We start from the raw sequence: 24,765 nt of genomic DNA on the forward strand, positions 1-24,765 counted from the left end.
ATAGATACACACGTATTTTTTTAATGAGCATATATTAGTCTAGTAAGCAGAAAAATACAAATAAAAACAAATCATGATTAATTAGTAAAGCGCTTCATAATTATTTTAAAATTTCTTAACATAATGAATGATGGGTATAGCTCTAATTTATCCATCCTATGAACAGCATAATCAGAGTTCTCACTTGGTCATAACTCAGCAGAGCGTGACACTCCATGGCTAAGAACCAGCTCACTCGGTCAGGCGTGTCAGATGGCTGATGTCTCCTGGCTGCCATGACTGACTACTGCTGCCTGAGCAGACAGAGCAAGTGCAAGGAGGAGAAGGCCAGCCCGGATCCTCGAAGGATTCACCCACCCTTGCTGCACCAATCTCTCGGAAGGGGCTGGGATTCACCGACGTCTGTGTTTGTCTCCAAGACTGAGGTTTATAAAATCAGCCAAGATGCTCACTCAGGGAGAAACAGGGATATCCTCTGCCATAGGGAACAGAGGTAAAAGGGATCAGCTGGACCGTCTCTGGACTTTAGGAGAAGGAAGAGGGCTCCGAGGGCAAGAGAAACATTTGTGATAGATTTCAGTGAAGGGACAGAGAAGGGGGGCAGCTCACAGGCCTCTCTGCTGCTGCCGCCCAGGCTCCGTCCATGTGGCGGGGCTCACACCCCCAGTGCCCCTGGGCCTCTCCCGAGCTCTACCTCCACCTCGATCACTTCTGCAGGGGCTGGAAGCTGGGCCCAGCACCCCTAGCCAGAACACAGGCTGGGGACCCTGGGGCCAGCGATTACCAGCAATAATCAGATTATTGTAAAGTTGGGGAAACCGTGGCTTAAGAAAGGGGGAAAAGGACTAAATTCCCCAAAATGCAAAAATTTCCTCCTACCATCCTCCATCATTTGCACAACTTTTGTCAAGTCCAAACGTAATTTAAAATGAGGTAGGTAGTTTCTCTCCACTCGTGCCTTCGTCTTTGTGGTGACTGTCGAGGCCTGTGTCAGGAAAGCACTAGTCTCCCGTGCGGGGGGAGTGCCCAGGGCAGGCACCAGTGACTGGTGGAGCTTCTCAGTTGGCTATTTTCTCAATTTCATCCAAATCATCTGTGTCCAGTCTTTCTATTTTCTTATCTGGGGGGAAAAAAGAGAATTCAAAGAGAGATCAACATGGGGCTACCATGGAGAGACACTTAGGAAAGGGACAGCACAGCAGGGAGAGGAAACTCACAGGTGTCTGACCCACCTAGGGACGTGCCCTGCCTCTGGCCACAGCCATCCTTCATTTAACTCCAAAGGCTGCCGGTGCCTGAGCAAGGGACACTGATGGCACAGTCAGAACCCAGGCCCCTCAGCTGGCCAAGGGGCAACTGTCATTCGAGTCCCTGAGCCCTGACCTCTCCAGGTGTGCTGAGAATGTCCATGGTGAAGGAAAGGAGGGGAATGTGGATAGGGACACAGGAATCTCTCGGGGCCACATGGAAACCCACCCTTCCCCCTGCCCCTTGGACTTGCCCCTGTAAGGACAGGGCCCCGGCAGGAGACACTCCCAGGGACTCACTAAAATGCTCCTGGATCCTGTTCAGGATGTTCATGCTGTGCTTGCTGTCAACCATGTTCACCGCCAGGCCCCTCTTGCCAAAGCGGCCAGTGCGCCCAATCCGGTGCAGGTAGGTCTCGTTGTCCGGGTTCCCGTCCTTGTCCACAGGAAGGTCAAAGTTGATGACGACAGACACCTGTTCAACATCAATACCTGTGTGAAGGAGAGTTGCAGAGGAGTAAGCACAGGAGACAAAATCATTGTCGCCCAGAGTCAAGCCATGTATACCAACTCTGGGTGGGAGGAGGGCTCTGGGAGGGGCCAGCTCCGGGATTTGGGAACAAGGCAGAACCCAGAGGAAAGAAAGAGAACTCTGGCAGGACCTAACCAAATTATGCAATCAGTAAGAGAGCCTCTGCTAGATAAGGATCTGGAGAGGGTGCCCCAAGAGGAGCAGGTGCCCTTCTAAACCAGGCAGATGCCTCTGTTTCCTTCCACCACGTCGGGACTCCTGACTTCTGTGAAAGTTCTTATCTGCTGAGGGAGTCCAGTGTCTCCCAGAAAAGAATGTCACCCCTCACCCGTCCTCCCCCAAACCATCTGAGCTTCCCATATCCAAGGGTTTCTCCTGCTACCCGGAGCCCGGCAGACCAGGACACGTTCTCTGCTCACCGCGGGCACACACGTTGGTGGTCACCAGAACCTTCTCTTTGCCCTCTCGGAAGCGCTCAATCACTGCAGCCCTCTGCTCCACCATCATTTCACCACTCAGCAGGGCCACCTGGTGGCCTTCTTTTGAGAGCTCTGCTGCCAGCCAACTAGCTGTTTTGCGGGTCTAGAAGCAATAAAACATTTGAGAAATGAAGTTACTTAAAGAGAGTTGTGTTTTTTTGTTAGTGAGGAAATTTGTCCCTGAGCTAACATCTGTGCCAGTCTTCCTCTCTTTCATATGTGGGATGCTGCCTCATCATGGCTTGATGAGCGGTACATAGGTCCCCGCCCAGGATCCGAACCCATGAACCCCTGGGCCGCCAAAGCGAAGTGTGCGAACTTGATCACTACACCACTGGGCCGGCCCCTAAAGAGAGTAGTTTTGATCTTGAACATTCTACCTTAAACTTTGCAGCTAAGGGTTACATATCCTAACATTGTTAATCTGATGTGGAGTACCAGGAACTAACAATGTCACCTGGGTAGTAATCTTGCAAAAATATTTAACCTGAATATAATCATGAGGGGGAAAAACCAGAGAAATTCCAAAAGACCACTAACTAAGCTGGACTCTTCAAGATGTCCAGAGCATGTCAAGCAAAAACCAAAGGGGGGAAACTGTTCTAGATTAAGGGAGTCTCAAGAGACATGACAACTAAATGCAACAAGCGATCCTGGACTGGCTCTTAGGTTTAACAACAGCAGCCAAAAGCAATAAAGAACAGTGTTGGCACAAGTAGGGAGAGCGGACAATGGAGCGCATATGAGATAATATTATTGTGTCATTGTCAAAGGTGTGATAATGGTTTTGTGGTTATGTAGGAGCAGGTCTCATTCTTAGGAAGCGTTAGGGGTAAACTGTCATGATATCTACAGCGAACTTTAAAATGATTCAGCAAAAACAAAAGGTACAGACCAGTCACACACACAAGCATATGCGTAAGGCAAATTGGCTTAATGTTGATAGTAGGTGAAGGGCATAAAAGTGTTCATTTTGGGGCCGGCCCGGTGGCACAGCAGTTAAGTGCACACGTTCCACTTCAGTGGTCCAGGGTTCGCCGGTTCAGATGGCGGGTATGGACATGGCACCGCTTGGCAAGCCATGCTGTGGTAGGCGTCCCACATATAAAGTAGAGGAAGATGGACATGGATGGTCGCTCAGGGCCAGTCTTCCTCAGCAAAAAGAGGAGGATTGGCAGCAGTTAGCTCAGGGCTAATCTTCCTAAAAAAAAAAGTATTCATTTTATTTTTTTCACCTTTTCTGTAGGTTTGAAAATTTCAATCCTACAGTTCAATAAAGTTGGAGGGAGATGCCACTCTTAAAAAAATTTTAAAATTACAGAAACAAGTCTTCCAATAACAGAGTATGACTTGTCTTATTCTCACATCCCTAACAGCATTTTGCAGTTTTCTTCAGAGATCTTAATATTTATTCCTAAAAGAAAAGCCTTTTTGCTATTATAAATGAGCTCTATCCTTCCACTTTCTAAGTGTTTGCTATTCGAGACTAGAAAACCACTTATTTTATATTAATTTTATATTCAACTATCTTGTTAAGTTTCTTATTTTTCCTACAAATATCAGTTGATTACCTTGGGTTTCCTAATATTGTATCACCTACAAATAACACAGAGTTCAGGGGGCGCCATGCTTAGGCTATGCACCCCTCAGGATCCCACTGTTACTACCACTTAAGAGGAAACTGTCTCTTACATCTCCACAAACCATTTCCTTTCTGCACAGAGAGGGAACCTGGTCCTCCTTGGTGTTAAGGGGAAGCTGGCTGACAGGGAGGGGACAGGGCACACCCTCCAGGGGAGTTCCTCTCCCAGCAGGCCTGCAGCTGCTGCTGCTGCTGCTACTCACATGGCAGAAGATCATGGCTTGAGCAATGGTGATGGCCCCGTAGAGGTTACACAAGGCCTGGAATTTCTCATCTCTGTTATTGCAAAGGACGTAATACTGCTTGATGGTGTCCAGCGTCTCCTCCTCACGCTTCAGTTTGATAATGTTAGGATCTGGGACCACTTTCTGGGCAAATTTCCACACAGAGTCTTCAAAGGTGGCAGAGAAAAGCAGCATCTGGCAGTTTCTGGGCAGCATCCTGCAAGGAAAGGCCCAGGTATGTGGCATGACCCTGAGTTTTTTACTGGAAGGAACTAAAGCAGAGCTTCCCCAGGCTTGGATGGTCTACATGCCCAGAAAGGTGGTAAAGTTGGGGAGGAGAAGTGCAGGGAGGAGGCAGGAGCAGGGATGGGGGTGCTGGTAGATTCCCTAAATCTCATTCCTCAAGCCATGGTCAGTGCTGACATGGCAATGGCTCATCAAATAAATGATCCTGAAGGTTCCGACACAAAGAACCCAGCAGGGGAGAGAAGAGGAGTTGGATACAGCAGGAGAAGACACACAGAACACAAAGATTTTACTTGCAGATCAAGAGGCCGAGAAGTTCCTCCTGCCTCAGAGTTCCTACCTCTGGATGCGGATGCTCTGATCTTGGTGGCCCTGAGTAGCTATCATCACGTCAGCCTCATCCAGAACGAACACTTTGATCTTCTTGGGGTCAATGAACTTGAGCTTGGCGCACCAGTCCAGAACGGTCCCAGGGGTGCCAATGACAATGTGCTCACTGATCTTCTGACCTCTTTCCACTGTGGAGACAAGATGTTTTCTGTGGGTACTTCCATGGCAAAGCCAGCTCTGGAAATCAAAGCTGTGCCTATCCTTCCAGGGTTAGAACAAATTAACTCCAGATTGCAAAACACATTGAGTGTTATCCTAACGTCTTGGATTCTTCTGCTTTATAGTGGGCATGATGCCTATCTCACTGCATTGTGGCCAGGATTAAGTCCTACACAGTGAACCCTCAATGTGCATTAGTTCCCTTTTCCTATTTTCTCTTATAATTCAACCTCATCCAACCCTTTCTCTTTATCATTACTCTTATTCTTTTTTTTGAGGAAGATTAGCCCTAAGCTAACATCTTCTGCCAATCCTCCTCTTTTTGCTGAGGAAGACTGGCCCTGAGCTAACATCCGTGCCCATCTTCCTCTACTTTATATGTGGGACGCCTACCACAGCATAGCTTGCCAAGCGGTGCCATGTCCACACCCGGGATCTGAGCCAGCAAACCCCAGGCTACCGAAGTGGAATGTGCAAACTTAACCGCTGCACCACCAGGCTGGCCCCCATTACTCTTATTCTTTTCATACCATCAATTCACTCACGGTTCACTGATTTCCTTCTAAATTGGTAGTTCTGAATTCCAAGATCCTCGCCCAATGATTTTTTGCTTTGTTATCTGGTATCTAGATATTCTAATTGTGCAGACAGTCTTCCTAAGTATGAATTCTCTTTGATTTAAAAAACACCACATTACTCTCAAACTATAGCTGGTAGTGATACCAGCCCTGATATTGGTTTCCCTTCATTAAACCCAGCATATATGGCGTTAAAAACCAAAGCACCCATTCCCTGCTTACTCCCTGACTTCCTTGCTCCAGAAACCACTATCCTCCATGGAGACAAATGGCCAAGTACAAGCACCTGGATTCGTTATCTCCTCCCCACAAAGAGATACAGGCTGGTGGGAAAGCTGCTGACCAGCAAGGTCATGGGCTCTCTCCTCTCTGCAAGTGTCTCAAGGCCAAAGAAAGGCTGGTGGGAAAGCTCCGACCAGCAAGGCCATATGCTCCCCTTCCCCTACCTAAAACCCCAAATAAAAACCCTTCCTTTTAGCGTTTCACGGAGTTTGGGATTTCAGCATTAGCTCTCCTTTCTCCTTGCTCGGTGCTGTGCAGTAATAAAATTCCTACTTTCTTCCACTACACCCAGTGTTAGAGATTGGCTTGCCATGCAACAGGTGAGCGAACTCACTTCAGGTTCAAGATCACTAGGAGTTGAAACTGATACAACCATCTATCAAAATTACTAATGCATTCAGCCTTTGACCAAAACTTCCACTATTAGGGATTAATCATGTAGGTATAGTAATATGTGTAAAATAACATATATGCAAGGATATGTATGTATTAAAAGGTAACTAATTAGCAAAATATGATATACCCAATGAATGACATCAATAAAAGTAGAAAACTGTTTAGGAACTGATAAAGAACAATCTCCAAAATACATTGTTAAATGTGGGGGAAAAAGCTGCAGAGCAGTTTATATACGAAAAGGGGCAAAAAGGAATACATATATGTACATTTTTGTGGGCATGTACATACACATTATGTATTCACACACACACACATATTATTCCTTGCCTGTAGTCACAGAGAATATCTCTAGTAGAATACATGAGAAACTGGTTAGTACTGGATGCCTTTAGGAAAGAGAACTAGGTGGTTGGGGGGCATGGGAGAAAGAAAAGTTTCTACCATATATCCTTTTCAATTGTGAGCCATGTGAATGTCTTAACTATTTTAAAAATAAATAAAATTTAAAATTTGAGGAGAAAGGGCCTTTTGTTAGGAATCCATCAAGTATCCATTGGAAAAGTTTTAAATTAACTCTTAAAACTACTGTGGTTCCCTTGGGGCCAGCCCCATGGCCGAGTGGTTAAGTTCGCGCGCCTTGCTTTGGCGGCCCAGGGTTTTGCTGGTTTGAATCCTGGGTGCAGACATGGCACCATTCATCAAGCCATGCTGAGACGGCATCCCACATGCCACAACTAGAAGGACCCACAACTAAAAATACACAACTATGTACTGGGGGGCTTTGGGGAGAAAAAGGAAAAATAAAATCTTAAAAAAAAAAAATACTGTGGTTCCCAATGCCCACTGCCTATCAATCAAAACTGAACCTTTTTAAAAAATGATATAGTAAATGTAGTTAATATATTAATCCTTCACACACAGTGAAGTCCTATGTTATTACAGAACAATCTAGAGAAGATATACGTTGTCACAAGATTCTGGTACACTTCACTTAAGTGTACCCATCAATTTGAGATGTCAAATACACACACACAAAATTACCCAATCTACTAATTTGTGGATAAAGTACTTTTGCTGCATGCTGAAGCACAATGGTTTTCTCCAGGAAAACCTCTTTTGTGATTGTGTGGCAAGCTGAAGTAGCCATTTTGGTTTGTTGACTGACAAATTATAGATATTCAAGTCAGGAATTTGACACACACTTTCTTGAAAATGAGCAAAGAAAGCCTCTCTCTTAATGAAAACAACCAACTGTATTTGCTGCCATGACAACATTTAAGCTTTCAAGAGAAAATTAGAATTGTGGAAAACTTGTATGTGCCACTGTAAGTTTGCGAGTTTCTTGATGTGTATAAACTCCTCCAGCGAGTCTGGTTGTGATACTAATGCATGCAATTTAAAATTTTTGTACAACAAAACGTGTCAACATTTGGAAGATCAGTATAACTCAGATGATATTTTCCAAATGACCAAGGCATGATGTTAAAAAATCATTCTTGGGCAAAAGATGCATTCAAAATGCAAGCGAGACCAAGGAATTTTAATGTAACAGTACAAAAAGCTCATAATATGATTTCAGATACCACATTACAACTAACTTTTTTTTTTTTTAAAGATTTTATTTTTCCTTTTTCTCCCCAAAGCCCCCCTGGTACATAGTTGTGTATTTTCAGTTGTGGCATGTGGGATGCCACCTCAGCATGGCTTGATGAGTGGTGCCATGTCCGCGCCCAGGATTCGAACCAGCGAAATCCTGGGCCCCCGAGGCAGAGCACGCAAACTTAACCACTCGGCCAGGGGGCCGGCCCCTACAACTAACTTTTAAGTAATTACTACTCACTAAATTTTGGTGTAGTATCAAAGAAAGAACATCTAAAATTATCTGAAAGGCTAGATTCTCTCCATGTTCTTCAAAGAGAACATCTCACAATGGATTAAATACATGAGCAGATATGAGAAAGATTTGCAAAAATGTAAAAAAAAGTCATTCTCACTTTCCTTTTTGTTTTAGAAATATAGTTATTTTTCATAAAATGTAGTATTTATAAGAACACATAATGGATCTATTACTGTTGTTTTTAAGTGAATAAATAAGTATTTTAAAGATTTCTCAGTTTTACCTTCTTATATGGCAAATATCGACAGATATAACCCATAAAAACAAAAACACTTTGGGGTCCACAATAACGTTTAAGAGTCATAAGAGAATGCCTAGACCAGAAAGTTTGAGAACTGCCGCTCTAGGCAACTATGCACTGCTAGGTCAAAGAGACCTCTCTCTTCAGTTTTTCTAGGCAATGCCAAACTGTTCCCAAGAGTGACTGGACAAACACACACACTCCTCGCCAGGAGTGGGTGAGCATTCTGGGCGTTCCACGTCTTTACCAACACTTGGTATTGCCAGACTTCATTTCTGCCCATCTGAGAGGTATGGTGTGGTTTCCATTTACATTGCCCTGATGACTGATGAGGTTCATCGTCTTTTCATGTTTACTGGCCATCTGAGTTCCTTCTTTTGTGAGGCGCCTGTTCACCTGGGCCTCTTTTGTCCATTTTCTGATTAGACTGATTACTTTTCTCTTATTGTAGTTTTACGTATTCTGATAACTTTCTAATGACCTATGTTCTCATGAATCATTTAAAACCCGCCCCTCCTCCCCATTTTGACCCATATTCTTTACATTACATTCTGCAGTACACAGGGAAGAAAGACTTGGTGGAAAGATTTCTGATTTTGATAAGACCAGGTGAACTGAACATGCTTTTAGTTTACTTAAAATATTTAAATATATTTGCTAAAAGCAATGAAGTTGGCCTCTGAGGTCAGACTGAACCAGAAAGCTGAATATCATCATCACATCTTCAAAATTCAAACACCCAACCACCCTCACTGCTCAGTTCTTAGGTCTCAAGCCTTCATACTCACATTTATTGCCTCGAACAGCATAAGCAAGCTTTAGTTCCGGATGAAATTTGCCCATCTGCTCAATCACTTTTCCTGTCTGAAGCGCCAGCTCATACGTTGGGGAGAGGCACAGACACTGACAGGGAGATCATAAAGGGTGAGTTCAAGAGAGCCTTTCAGCAATAGACAACAGGCTCTAAAGGAACAAGGACGTTGGTGTCATCACCACTTGAACAGTGCAGGGAACCACCTCCTCTTCCACCAGGCCCACCTTTCAGTTGTACAGTGAAGCCTTCAGTAGGGAGCCCTAGCTGGGTGGATGTCTTCAGAAGCCTCTATTTAAGGCTGTTGCTGCTTCTGACTGAATTCCACCCAGGTCAGGGCCTGTTGCACTAACCTACTCTCCTGAGCTCCAGTTGGAGGCATGAGAAACGTTCAGATCCCTCCAAGGGCACCCTCGTTAATCCCCCACCAGATGGCACTGCCTTTCCCAGGGCACACTAGCCAGGGTCCCCAGGATCCCCCAGTCCTCACCTGGGGGTACCTCTCTGCTGGCTGCACTCGGCTGAGCATGGCCAGGACGAAGGCAGCTGTTTTACCAGTACCAGACTGAGACTGGGCAATGAGGTTCTGTGGGCTGGATCAAGGAAGAGAGATGAAAATAATATTGGTTAAACACAATCAAGTGTCCAAATGTTCTTTCTGGCTGACAGCAATATAGATTTTCCCCCTTTATGCTTCTAGTATCCAGGTTTTCTGCATTGAGCACAATGATAAATTTTTCATATGTCATTAAAACACTGCTCAAATATTAAGGAAAATAATCCTTGTTTCAGATGGGTTCACACCAAGAAATCCTCATTCTAGACTCTAGCATAGCTAGAGTGCCCTAGTTTTGTAACCCAAGGGCCCCCTGGAAATTAAGACTGCAGAGCAAGATCTGTGCCCAGACAAATCCCCGAGGACATTTTCTGCTGAGCCATAATGAGTCCCCAGGACTCGGCTCCTTCTGTGTGTTCCCTTTTCCCATCTTTAAGGAAAATGCAAGATACCAAGTTAGATGCTTCAGACAGAACTTTCACATTTTACTTTATGTAACCCATTGCCATAGAAATAGGTGACATTTTTGTCATTAAAAAAGAAAAATAATAATAGAGTTGAACAAAAAAAGTTGCTACCTAAAGTATGATACCATTTATCTGAAGTTTAAAAATACATAAACTACTCTTTAGATTCTTAGGGACACAGAGATATGTAGTAAAAGTATAAAGAAACGTGAGAGAATGATGACCTATTTCAGGATGAAGCTTATTTTGGTGGGGGAGGGGGATGTAAAAGGAAAGGGGTACACAGCGGCTTCAACTGTCAACTAGATTAATGATGGCTTATTTCTTGGCAGGATGGGGTCACAGATGTTCTTGGTATTGCTCTTGACATCTTTTTACAGGTCTCAAAAATTTCAAAATAATTTTTAAAACCTCAATTTTTAAAATTGCATAGAATAATAGCACTAACTTTATCAGTTTTTATTGTTAAGTGGGAAAGGCAGAAACTGTACCAAATTCCATCTGACTCTCTTGGCACTTGCCCAGGCTGTTCCCTTGAAGAAACATGTTGCCCCAAATGGCCCATCTTGTTCTCAGGAACACTACAGCTGTTGCTGGAAGACGTTAAACTAAATTCAGAAGAGATGCACCCCGGGTCTGCATACTCACGGCTCAGCGAGCATCATGGGTAACGCATTCTCCTGTATCTTGGATGGACGGTTGAAGCCCATGGCATAGACTCCCTGGAGAAGCTGTGGTTTCCTAGGAGGCCAGGGAGAGAGAGGATGGATTCCTAGCTGTTGAAATTGTTTTAAAGGCTTAGAATTTTATCTTTCCCTATATGTAGCAGAGAATGATGCTTCCTATCTCTATCAGACACGTTTTCTATGCCTTAAAAAACACTATCTAAAACTAAACCAAACCATCACTTTCCCCACTAAATCTTACTCTGCAACTATTACACAATTCATAAAATACAAACTAGATTCCTTTCTTGGAGAAATTCATGCTTCAGCAGACTCACAAATATGGTTGGCCTTGGATGACAACTGTTCCCTGGATACTGCAAGCATGGTATTTATTAATTCATAGTATAAATCACAGAAGACATGTCTAAAAACAAACACTGCTTGTATAGTGCTAGAATACAGAAGTCCCTTTAGAGAATGGGATTTCAGTTTTAATTTCTCAGTGCAGATGTTAAATTGAACCACAATCATTTTGTGTTCCATTGCCCTTCCAAAGTCAGCTTTGCAAAAACTAGGGACAATCAAGAGGTAAAACTGATTCAGCCAGTTTCTAGGAGCTGATCAATAGTAAATAGGTAAAGGATTCAGTTAACATACTGAGCTTTACAAATGCTCAGATTTACTTATTATGTCTAGTCAAAATAGACTTTAAAAGCACCAGCTCCTTACTTAAGCAGCTATACAACAAACAGCAATTAAAGTTGCTCTTCCATTGCATTTACAGTAAGTTCTCTGCTACCTCTAGGTTGATAGGATGTTTAACAAAAATCTCACACCAGACTGCTTCTAAAGAAAAGTCAAACCAAGTCAAGACTTCTGTTCTCTAAGCCTTTCTTGGAGTTTAACAGGCTCTCTAAAAGGCAAATTATTCTGGTATATGTTGGTTCTCAGACACGAAGAACTTTGAAACCCTAACCTTTGGTGTCTTCTGTTGGGAAGAAAAGGCTGTGAAGCTCAGCAGATTCTGATTTGGTTGCCAAAGAAACAAAGTCACTACCAAATGAGGATTCAAGTGATCCAAGAACTTTCAATGGCTCATTATTTTTCTTTAATTTTGCAGATTAATTCAACTATTTTAAGTACAAAACAGACCAAGTACATCAGGTGACCTAGGTTTCACTCTGTTTCCTTTGGCTGCCAACAGCTAAATCAGAGACAACCTGCCTTTTCAAAGAGGACCATTCATCACTGGTTGACCTGAGAGCTCATGTCCTTTCAACAAAAGGAATTTTAAAAAACCATGGATACTCGGAAAAGCAAACTACCAGTTCAGGAAACAACAGAGCACATCCAGCTGCCCTGAACAGTTTATAAACAGAAGCAGAGACAACAGATTTGCGAAATGAAGCTCTTGACAGAGGAAATACACATAGAAAAGTATAATTTCCTAAAATGATTAAAAAAAAAGGCCACACCTTAAAAAACTTGTACTTAGCTATTACTTCATTAACCACCTGATTTGCTTCTAGTTAGCTGTCGTATTTTAAGTGTCTCTTTCTCTGAAGCAGTGGTAATAGTCGGCAGGAGTGTGGCCACTATTTGCCCACAGGGGGCATACTATAGATTCGCTGAACAAAGGCAAAGAATCCATTTATGCCACCACGTTCCTATTCACCAGCTACTTCTGTCTGATTTGGGTGCTGGCAGGCAGCAAGAACAGTAGTTATGGTGGGTGTTACTCATCTCACCCAGCACAGTGGCACGTCCATAAACCAATGATCCATAAATATCTCTTTACTTATTGAACCAAACCAAAAACGCGATGTGACTTTTCATAATTCCCTGCCTTTAAAATAACAGCACATTAGAAGTCATTCTTACAGCACAATGCCATAAATGTGCTCCCTTAAGGCTCAATTCTGGGTTATGGATTTTTTTTTTTAATTCTGGAACGCTGAAGGTTGCTTTCCACTGTAGGTTCCGGGAATCCTGTATGGGCTCTCTGACAGATTTTATAAAAGCAGATAGACTGTTCTTAAGACCGTAAACCCTGGAGTCTAACAAAAGGGCTTACCTAATAAGAAATGTTCCTGACATCCAGAAATCACCTGTCAGCCAATATTTTATTGAAAGTTCTAAGAGCATAAAAGAAAAAAGACTTTCAGCTATGATGAATAAATTTGTGGCATTTAAAAATCCCTACCAAGAGGAGACCTGGGTAGCCAAGAGATTACAGTGGAAGGGAGACCATCACTGTAAACTTTTTCACACTCCTTGACTTTTGAATCGTGTGAATTATTTAGTTAAAGAAGCAAATATACTATGATTTTTAAGAATAAAAGTAAAATTCCCAAGAATTTCTGAGATGGTAAGTTTTATAAAGGAGGGGCTGGCAAGGAACCAATACTCACAGCCGAAGCTCCTCAAAGGACTTCACTGAGTAGAGGGGGGAGTTTGGATCCCGTTGGAGCACTTCCACCTGGTTTGTGTTATCGACAAGGTTGCTTCTGATCAGCTTGTTGAGTAAGGACTGGGCAGCTCTGTCCTCTGTCAGGAAGAAAGCAGTAGATTTTCTTCAAACTCATGTGGCAAACCCCACCCTCATGAAACCTCTCTCTCCCTGTCTCTGTACCAGCACCTGAGCAGCCAATCAAAGCTGGAGAAAACCACGATCACACTGCCTGACACAGAGACTAGCAGGTCTCAGTTTAAATGCTCGACCACTAGACTTAAGTGGACTGAGCTGCCCAGAGAGTCTTTATGTTTCTACACTGCACTCATTCACTCTCCATCTCCTCAGACCTCCATCTATACATTCTCTTCTCTTCTCAAACTTCTAATTCCTCCACATTCTTACTCACCTGAGGTCCCTGCTACTAACCTCACCGGGAAGTAAAAGTAATCAGAAGTACTTGCACACACTGCCATGACACACCCACACACTCACCTGCATCCGTGCCCATATTCTCCACCTTCCCTCCTGCAGTTACGGATGAGCAGCCTGTGCTCCTCAGACTAACCCTTCATTTGTACAACAGGTCCCACCCTTCTTGCCTGCATGGATATTTCTCCGGGCACTGACTCTCTCTTATATTATCAGTTTCCCCCTCCACTGGGTCATTCCCACCAGCATGTGAACACATTTTAACATCTCTCATCATAAATCTTCCTCCTTTACCCCACATCCTCATCCAGTTATTGTCCCATTTCTCTGCTCCTCCTTAGGAAACATTCCCTAAAAAGGCTGTCTATACTCATCATCTCACCTTCCTCTCCTCCCCTTCTGTCGATGTACACTGAATACGTTAACCTCCCCTCCTTGACCTCAACAGTCCTTGTCAAGCTCACCAGTGACTTCTAAACCAATAAATCAACTGAACAGTCAATTTTTAGTTCTTCTCTTCATCAGGTTATTAGCTATATTTGACTCCCTACTTTTGAAACACTCCCTTCTGGCTTCTGGGACACCACTCTCTTGGTCCTCCTTTCATCTCACTGGCTGCTTCTTCTACCTCCTTTGCTGACTCCTCTTCATCTCCTCAATCTTCTAACTCAGAGTGCCTCTGGCTCCAGAAAGGCAGTCTTGGGTCATACACTGTCTCTTGCTACAGGGTTTCAAAGAGCAGTTTACCTTTCTCTTCGTCATCTGTTTTCTCTGCAGTAGCACTGGTTTTGATAACACCTATGCAAGAAAACAGTTGTTATAATCAGAAAGGCAAATAAACCCACCCAAAAGGTGGGACAATGTAAATACTAAACCTTATTTAAGTGATCAAAGTGTAAACAGTTGGCATTTCTTTATGTTCAATGGATTTTTACTTCCAGGAAGTTTTTAAGTGCCAAAGAAAATTTCAAATTTTTAGAAATTTTCTTTTCACTGATGTCAAAGTGATCAGAATATGTCACCTCTGATTTACTTATCCTAATATAGAATGCTAATAATATTAGCAAATGTAATTAGACATGAGAAAGAAAATAAAAGTATTAAAAATTAAAAGGAAGAGGTAAAACGATCACTTTTTGTAGAATATGATTGTAAACTTGCAGGACTAAGTATCAACTTAAAAATGACTACAAAATAAGATATCTCAATAAAAAATAAAAGAGCTAGGTACAAAGTAAATAAACAGAAATCAGTAGCTTTCGTAAATACAAAAATGACATAAATGAAAAGATCCTATTTATAATAGCAACTAAAAAGATAAAATACTGCACCTAGAAATAAAGTTAAAAAATATGTGAGACTTACATGAAGAGAAACTGAAATACTCTTAAAATAATGCAAAGAGTTTTAGCTAAAAGGCAATAAATTAAAATGGAGCTCTAAGATATTCAATTAACCCAAAAGAAAGAAGGAAAAGAGAGGCAGAGAAATAAAACATGAGGGGACAAACAGAAAACAAATGATAAAATTGCTAACCTAAACCCAACCACATCAATAATGACATTAAATGTAAACAGATAAAAGACTCCAATTAAAACACAAGAGATTATTAGAATAGATAAGAAAAGCAAGATTCAACTGTCAGCTATCTATAAGAGGCACAATTTAAATATAAAGACAGTGGGGCCAGGCCCCATGGCCAAGTGGCTAAGTGCGCGTGCTCTACTTCGGCGGCCCAGGGTTTCGCCAGTTCAGATCTTGGGTGCAGACATGGCACCGCTCCTCAGGCTAGGCTGTGGCGGCGTCCCACATGCCACAACTAGAAGGACCCACAACTAAAATATACAACTATGTACTGGGAGGATTTGGGGAGAAAAAGCAGAAAAAAAAGATTAAAAAAATAAATAAATATAAAGACATAGATTAGTTGAAAATCAATGGGTGGAAAGAGCTATATCATGCAACCAGTAAGCATAAGAAGGCTAAAGTGGCTCTGATAATGCAGGATTCAAGACAAAAAGCATCACCAGAGATAAAGGGGGATATTTCTAATAAAAGAGTCCCTTCATCAGGAAGACATAAATGTGCATACACCTGACAACAGATCTGCAAAACACAGGAGGCCAAAACTGACAGAATTAAAGGGAGAAATAGACTATTCCACAACTGTAGCTGGAAATTTTAATACCTCTCTTTCAACAACTGAAAAAACTAGACCAAACAACAAAAAACAATCAAGACACAGAAGATCTGACAACACTATCAACTACATTGGCCTGATAGACTTTATAGGACACTATACCCAATAACTGGAGAATATGTATTCACAACACCTGGTAATTGGGGAAAGTCAAATACTGTATGATCTCACTCATAAGTAGAAGATAAAAACAAGAACAGGCGCCAGCCCGGTGGTACGGCGGTTAAGTGTGCACATTCCACTTTGGCGGCCTGGGGTTCGCCAGTTCAGATCCTGGGTACGGACATGGCACTACTTGGCAAGCCATGCTGTGGTAGGTGTCCCCATATAAAGCTGAGGAAGACGGGCACGGATGTTAGTTCAGGGCCAGTTTTTCTCAGCAAAAAAAGAGGAGGATTGGCAGCAGATGTTAGCTGAGGGCTAATCTTTCTCAAAAAAAAAAAAGAAAACAACAACAACAAACAAACACATAGATACAGAGATTAGATTGGTGGTTACCAGAAAGCAAGGGGGGGAGAGAGGAGAGCAAAAGGGGGTGACTGGGCACATGTGTCTGGTGATGGATGGTAATTAGTCTCTAGGTGGTAAACATGATGTAATCTACACAGAAAGTGAAATATAACGATGTACACCTGAAATTTATATAACGTTATTAACCAGGGTTAAAAAAAAGAGAAGAATACCTGGCAATTAACCCCAAACCCTGCCTTCTTTTGGATTAATCACCAAGATAGGTCATATGCTGGGACACAAAAGAGGACTTAAAAATTTAAATGGGTTGAGGGATGGTTCAACATCCGCAAGTCAATCAACGTGATACACTACATCAAGAAAATGAAAAACAAAAACCACATGATCATCTCAATAGATGCAGAGAAAGCATTCGACAAGATCCAACACCCATTTATGATAAAAACCCTCAATAAAATGTGTATAGAAGGAAAGTACCTCAACATAATAAAGGCCATATATGACAGACCCACAGCCAACATCATACTCAATGGACAAAAACTGAAAGCCATCCCTCTGAGGACAGGAACAAGACAAGGGTGCCCACTTTCACCACTCCTATTCAACATAGTACTGGAGGTGTTGGCCAGAGCAATTCGGCAGGAAAAAGAAATAAAAGGAATCCCAATAGGTAATGAAGAAGTAAAACTCTCGCTGTTTGCAGACGACATGATCTTATATATAGAAAACCCCAAAGAATCCATAGAAAAACTATTAGAAATAATCAACAACTACAGCAAAGTAGCAGGGTATAAAATCAACATACATAAATCAGTAGCATTTCTATACACTAACAATGAACTAACAGAAAAAGAACTCAAGAACTCAATCCCATTCACAATCGCAACGAAAAGAATAAAATACCTTGGGATAAACTTAACCAAGGAAGTGAAGGATCTACACAATGAAAACTACAAGACTTTCTTGAAAGAAATTGACAACGACATAAAGAGATGGAAAGACATTCCATGCACATGGATTGGAAGAATAAACATAGTTAAAATGTCCATACTACCTAAAGCAATCTACAGATTCAATGCTATCCCAATCAGAATCCCAAGAACATTCTTCACAGAAATTGAACAAAGAATCCTAAAATTCATATGGGGCAGCAAAAGACCGCGAATTGCTAAAGCAATCCTGAGCAAGAAAAACAAAGCCGGCGGAATCACAATCCCCGATTTCAAACATACTACAAAGCTACAGTGACCAACAGCATGGTACTGGTACAAAAACAGGTCCACAGATCAATGGAACAGAATTGAAAGCCCAGAGATAAAACCACACATCTATGGACAGCTAATCTTCGACAAAGGAGCAGAGGGCCTACAATGGAGAAAAGAAAGTCTCTTCAACAAATGGTGCTGGGAAAACTGGACAGCCACATGCAAAAGATTGAAAATTGACCATTCTTTTTCACCACACACCAAAATAAACTCAAAATGGATCAAAGACCTAAAGATTAGGCCTGAAACAATAAGTCTTCTAGAAGAGAATATAGGCAGTACACTCTTTCACATCAGTTTCAAAAGAATCTTTTCGGACACTGTAACTCCTCAGTTGAGGGAAACAATAGAAAGAATAAACAAATGGGACTTCATCAGACTAAAGAGCTTCTTTAAGGCAAGGGAAAACAGGATTGAAACAAAAAAACAGCTCACTAATTGGGAAAAAATATTTACAAGCCACTTATCCGACAAAGGGTTAATCTCCATAATATACAAAGAACTCACACGGCTTAACAACAAAAAAACAAACAACCCAATCAAAAAATGGGCAGAGGACATGAACAGACATTTCTCAAAAGAAGATATAAATATGGCCAATAGACACATGAAAAGATGTTCATCATGGCTAATCATCAGGGAAATGCAAATCAAAACTACACTAAGATAACACCTTACACCCATTAGATTGGCAAAAACATCCAAAACCAAGAGCGACAAATGTTGGAGAGGTTGTGGAGAAAAAGGAACCCTCATACACTGTTGGTGGGAATGCAAACTGGTACAGCCACTATGGAAAACAGTATGGAGATTTCTCAAAAAGTTAAAAATAGAAATACCCTATGACCCAGCCGTCCCATTACTGGGTATCTATCCTAAGAACCTGAAATCAGAAATCCCAAGAGTCCCTTGCACCCCTATGTTCATCGCAGCATTATTTACAATAGCCAAGACGTGGAACCAACCTACATGCCCAGAAACTGATGATTGGATAAAGAAGATATGGTTTATATACACAATGGAATACTACTCAGCCATAAAAAAGACAAAATTGGCCCATTCGCAGCAACATGGATGGACCTCGAGGGTATTATGTTAAGCGAAATAAGCCAGTCAGAGAAAGACGAACTCTGTATGACTCCACTCATAGGTGGAAGTTAATATATTGACAAGGAGATCTGATCGGTGGTTACCAGGGAAAAGGGGGGGTGGGGGGAGGGCACAAAGGGGGAAGTGGTGTACCCACAACATGACTAACAATAATGTACAACTGAAATCTCACAAGGTTGTAATCTATCATAACATTAATAAAAAAAAAAAAAATTAAAATCCTCCTCACTCCCCAAAAAAAAAACCATTTTAAATGGGTTGAAATAATTCAGTATATGCTTTCTGATCAAAATGGAGTTAAATTAGGAATTAATAAGATATCTAGAAAAACCTCGGATATTTGGAAATTACACCACATACTTCTAAATAATCCATGGGCCAATGAAGAAACCACAAGGGAAAACAGAAACACACCAGAGAAGACAACTTGGATCCATATCTCTCAAATTACATCAGGACAAATTCTATTTTTTATTTTTACTTTTTTTGAGGAAAATCAGCTCTAAGCTAACTACTGCCAATCCTCCTCTTTTTTGCTGAGGAAGACTGGCCCTGAGCTAGCATCCATGCCCATCTTCCTCTACTTTATAAGTGGGATGCCTACCACAGCATGGCCTTTGCCAAGTGGTGCCATGTCTCCACTCAGGATCAGAACCGGCAAACCCCGGGCCGCTGAGAAGTGGAATGTGCACACTTAACCACTGCGCCACCAGGCCAGCCCCCAGGACAAAGTCTAAAAGGATCGAAGACTGAAATATCAAAACTGACTCAAATTCCAGAAACAATAATGTAAAAGACCAATACATTTGACTATATAAAAAATGTTTACAGAACAAAAATACACAAGAAACAAAGTCGAGTCAAAAGACAAAATTGGGGGCCAGCCCCGTGGTATAGTGGTTAAATTCGGTGCACACTGCTTCGGCAGCCCAGGTTCACAGGTTTGGATCCCAGGTGTGAACCTACACCACCCGTCATTCACGCTGTGGTAGCAACCCACATACAAAATAGAGGAAGACTGGTACAGAGTTAGCTCAGGGACAGTCTTCCTCAAGCCAAAAAAAAAAAAGGAAGATTGGCAATATGTGTTAGCTCAGAGTGAATCTTCCTCACCAACAGAAAAAAAAGACAAAACTGGCAGAAGTATTAGCAACTTACATCACTGGTGAAGGGTTAATCTTAAAATATGAAGTTCTTCATATTTAGAAAAACAAAAAAACCAGCCCTGATGACCTAGTGGTTAAAGTTCAGCGCTCTCACCATTTCAGGAGCCTAGGTTCATTTCCTGGTCACGGAGCCACACCACCCATCTGTCAGTTGCCATGCTGTGGCAGCAGCTCACACAGAAGAACTAGAAAGACTTCAAACTAGGATATACAACCATGCACTGGGGCTTTGGGAAGGAAAAAAAAAAGACAGAAAGCCCAACAGAAAAACGGGCAAATGATTCAATTCATGAAAAGGAAATACAAATTCTTTTAAACTTATGAAAATATTCAGTCTTACTCATGAAACACAAATTAAAATGTATCATGCTGATCCACCATTTTTTACCTACCAGATCAGCAAAATTCTAAGTTTTTGACTAAAAATTCTGTAGTGAGGCTGTAGGGAAACAGACACTGTTGTGTTTTACTGATAGCAATATAAGCTGGCATAACATTTATGGAGTGTACCTTGAAAATACTGATAAAAATTGCTAATGTATATACCTTTGACCAAGCAAATCCATCTTGGGGGAATTTATCCTAAAACAAATTTGGATACATGTAAAAAGAATTAAGTTCATGGTTATATCATGAAGCACTGTTTATAACAGCGAAAGAATGTGACCAACCGAAGTATCTATCAACAGATGACTAGTTAAATAAAATATGGTGCACCAGGGGCCGGCCTGGTGGCTAGTGGTGAAGTCTGTGAGCTCTGCTTTGGCGGCCTGGGGTTCACAAGTTCAGATCCCGGGTGTAGACCCAGCACCACTCATCAGGCCACGCTGTGGCGGCATCCCACGTAAAACAGAGGAAGATTGGCACAGATGTTAGCTCAGGGCCAGACTTACTCACACACAAACACACACACACACACAGACACACAAAATGTATCAACACAATGTAATACTATGCAGATATAAAATAGAGTGAGGAAACTCCATGTACTGTTACAGAAAGCTTGCCAAGCTATGTTGTTCAATGAAAAAAAGTATATTGTGTATACTATGCCATATTTTGGTTAAAAAAAAGAGAGAAAAATCTGTATTTGCTTTGTAAAAAAAAACTTTGAAAGAATATTAAAAATCCAAATCCAATAACAGTGGTTACTTATGGGATAGGGTGATGCTATGGGTTGAACTGTGTCCCCTCAAAATTCATATGTTGAAGTCCTAACCCCTAGTACCTCAGAATGTGACCTTATTTTGACATAGGGTCATTGGAGATGTAACTAGTGAAGATGAGGTCATTAATACGTTATGATTGAAGTCCTCATAAAAAGGGGAAATTTGGATACAGATATGCACAAAGGGAGAAGGCCATGTGAAGATGAAAGTAGAGACTGGGGTGATGCTTCCACAAGCCAAGGAATGCCAAAGATTGCCAGCGAACCACCGGAAGTTAGGGAGAGGCGCGGAATAGATTCTTCCTCACAGCCCTCAGAAGGAACCAACCCTGCTGACACCTTGATCTCAAACTTGTGGCCTCCAGAACTGTGAGACAGTAAACTTCTATTGTTTAAACCCTGCAGGCAGTGAGACTTTGTTACGGCAGCCCTAGTAAACCAATATAGCTGGAGAGTAGGAACTGGGTACATGGTGGTCCAGGATGGAAAGGAAGCCTTTCACCTGTTTATACTTTTTGAGTTTTGAACCCAGATTAATCTTTCAAAAAATTAAATTAAGGAATTTTAAAGAAACATTATCAAGTGAATAGTGACAGTACAATCCAACAGTGACTCTTGATTTTCAGGAGTCAGAGGCTAAATAAAATCTGTAAAACAAACATAGCCCCTTCAGTAATGAAACCAAATTTACTGGCTCTCAAATCCAGTGCTGACATTTGCCAAACATTATACTAAATGAAAGCTGCTTTTCACACTGCAGCTCTGAGTGTAAAGCAGAAGTGCACATGTAGCTTGTATCCAGATTGCAGTTACTAGTGACTCACCATTGGTATCTGCTTTCACTTTCTCTTCTTTGATCTGCAAATTACCCATCTGAATGGGAATAAAAGGAAACACTTGAGAGCAGAGCCACATGACAACCCAATATCATAAATTTATTAAGCTAATGTACACAAGTCTATATGGTAAAATAAAAAAGGGGGGAGCGTGATCATCAACTATTAGGCAGCAATGTTTTAAAATATTTATTTGCACCAGCCTCCTGATAAGCAGCATGCTTAGAACCAGATACCAAGTATATTTAGGTCTGTATATGTGATATTCATATCACAGCTAGATTAGGGTCATAGGTTTAAACAGATTTGAAACCAATTCTCAGTAACTGTCTTTTAGTGAAGATCGATGCTAAACACTAGATTTTAAACTCCAGACTGCCAGAACCATATCCTTTATAATACTTTTTGATTTATTTGTGGATAATTGCCAGTTTTATATCTCTGACTTGATTCTTCTCCTAAACTCCAGGGCCACATTTCCAAATGCCTGCCGGGTACTGTGCAGAAGAGTTAACACAGCAGGCCTGATTGCTCTCCTTAGGAAAGCCAGCCTGCAAGGTTGGCCCTTGGCTGGCACCTGGGAACTTAGATTTTGGGAGGGTTCCCACCATTCCCAGAACTGCTGAGGAGTTCACTTATGCCTAAACTGTTTGTAAAAACATGTGGTTTATGCTAAAACCTGCTTTCCTTCTGGGAGTCTGGAATTTTTATACATGCGAGGCAGAGGATGACTATGTAACAGGCCCCCAATAAAAATCCTGAGCACCGAGTCTCCAGTGAGCTTCCCTTCTCTAACAACAGTTCACATGTATTGTTACAATCTGTTACTGGAGGAATGGAGCACAAATGAAGTGCAGTGTGTGACTCCACCAGGAGAAGAATCTCGGAAGCTTGTGCCTGGCTTCCTCTGGACTTTGCTCCATGTGCCTTTTCTTTTTGCTAATTTTGCTTTGAATCTTTTCGTTGTAGTAAATCATAGCTGTGAGTACAACTATATGGTGAGTCGTGTCAGTCCTCCTAGGAAATCATCAAACCTGACACCTCTTGGGGACTCCCAACACAGGTACTTACTAAGATATCCCCCTGACCTCAAATTCAGAACAGCCAAACCTGAACTCACCATCCTCCATATCAAATCTGCCCTTCCTCCTACTTGCCTAGTCCTGTTATTAGCACTTTATTAATACTACCTGTGAGATCTAGGATGAAAACAGTAATCTTTGCCTTTATCTCCCTTCTCTCCTTTTGTCTAAATTCTTGCCCATTATACCTCCACGATTATCTCTTGAATCCATGCCCTCATTTTCACTTCCACCGCCCAACATAGGCCCTCTATCTCTGCACTATTAGAGTAACTTCCACACTCATGTCCTTTCCATCAAACATCACTCCTTCTAAAATAATCTGTTCTCTACAGTCCGATAACTCTAATCAGATCGAATCTTGTCAGTATCCTTCTTAAAAATCCCCAAACTGATTAACCGCTTTAGGTTCTTAGTTAAGGTCCAAAGTACACTCCCTATGATATTTTCTATACTGCCCCTATTACAACCCAATAACTTTAAGCTGCAGCAAAAATGAGTTCTGATTCCTGTTCTCTAGGCAAGTCTAGCACTTTTGTGCATTCTCTTCTAAAATGCCTTTCACTTCCATCTCTATCTTAAATGACTCGTTCTCTAATATCTAGCTTGAATGTAAACTTCTTCACAAAAAATTTCCCTACTCATAAATGTCCTTTCCCTGCTCAGAGCTCATTTATCACATTATTCTTACCATTTTCAGAGTACTTCTCATATTCTAGTCTTTCTACCTTGACTGTAAAGGTTTTTCTTGTCCTCTACTGGATTTAGCCCATTTCAAGTATCTGCTGACAAACTGATCATCTTCCCAAAGCAATAAAGGGTGACTGAAGAAGAAATGAAACTTAGACATTAAAAAGTTATATAAGACTTCAGACTACAAGAAAATCTATATTCTTTTTTTTTCTGCTTTATCTCCCCAACCCCCCACCCCCGTACACAGTTGTATATCTTAGTTGTATGTCCTTCTAGTTGTGGGAAATCTATATTCTTAAAAATCAATACTCCATTATCACTGAATAAACCTAAAATTAGATATAAGAACAGAAAGCCACAGTTTACACTAAAAACCCTCTTCCAGTCAAACGGATCTTCATTAATCAAGGAAAAAGCAGTCTAAGAATCTAAATGTCAAATGAAACAACTGTTTCAATGAAAGAATTTGTAGTGTCTCCCGCCAACATTTGCAGTAGACTGAAACACTACATCTAAACCTGAATCTACTATTCTGCAATGAGCTACAAATCGCCAACCATATTAAGCATGATCTAAAATATGTTAAAAATAAGTGTAGCACAGAATTATCCAAAAAACATGAAAAAGAGAATCAGAATCTAAATTTGCCTGTCCTTCAATCCCACTGAGAAGGAGGGGCAATTCAAGACGGCATGCATAGGGGACCAGAGAAGAAAAGTCTTTAACCGGCCGAGACGAAAAGATAAGACTCCATAATGGCCTGTTTAGCTCTAGGCGCAAAGCGGGGCTGAGCGATTCCCCGCGGCAAACCTTAGGGCCATATGAACCACGGGCCTGCCCAGCCCGGGGAGCTCCCTGGAATCGAGGCAGTGTCGGCGTGGGCCCCCCTACTGCGTTCTCCCCGCCTGGAGCTGAAGCCACTGACCGACTTGACAGCCGCTTCCTGCTCGTCCACTGCGAGGGCCCAAGAGTCGGTGGCCATGGTCCCAGGAAAGGAAGGCCAACTCGCGAAAGAAATGCACCGCACACCGCGCCGACAGCGACCCCGGGATCGCCGCAGGCGCGAGAACAC

The 24,765-nt window shown here is 41.9% G+C and overlaps 1 protein-coding gene across 2 annotated transcripts; it reads right to left on the minus strand.

The window, feature by feature from the left end:
• On the minus strand, nucleotides 1-24,765 carry DDX19A (DEAD-box helicase 19A). 2 transcript variants are annotated; one of them, XM_046683526.1, is made up of 12 exons: nucleotides 24,619-24,762; nucleotides 21,907-21,955; nucleotides 14,450-14,500; nucleotides 13,230-13,365; nucleotides 10,799-10,891; nucleotides 9,618-9,720; nucleotides 9,105-9,219; nucleotides 4,711-4,888; nucleotides 4,104-4,341; nucleotides 2,199-2,361; nucleotides 1,548-1,739; nucleotides 1-1,120 (listed from the first exon to the last, which is right to left on the minus strand). In XM_046683526.1, the coding sequence occupies exons 1-12, from the start codon at nucleotides 24,673-24,675 to the stop codon at nucleotides 1,059-1,061; spliced, it is 1,437 nt and encodes a 478-aa protein (XP_046539482.1). In that variant the 5' UTR covers nucleotides 24,676-24,762; the 3' UTR covers nucleotides 1-1,058. The 2 variants fall into 2 exon arrangements, with proteins under 2 accessions (XP_046539482.1, XP_046539483.1); XM_046683527.1 differs by lacking the exon at nucleotides 21,907-21,955 and having other exon boundaries at nucleotides 2-1,120; nucleotides 24,619-24,765.

This window comes from Equus quagga, chromosome 13 (genome assembly GCF_021613505.1).
Source record: "Equus quagga isolate Etosha38 chromosome 13, UCLA_HA_Equagga_1.0, whole genome shotgun sequence".
Lineage (NCBI taxonomy): Eukaryota > Metazoa > Chordata > Mammalia > Perissodactyla > Equidae > Equus > Equus quagga.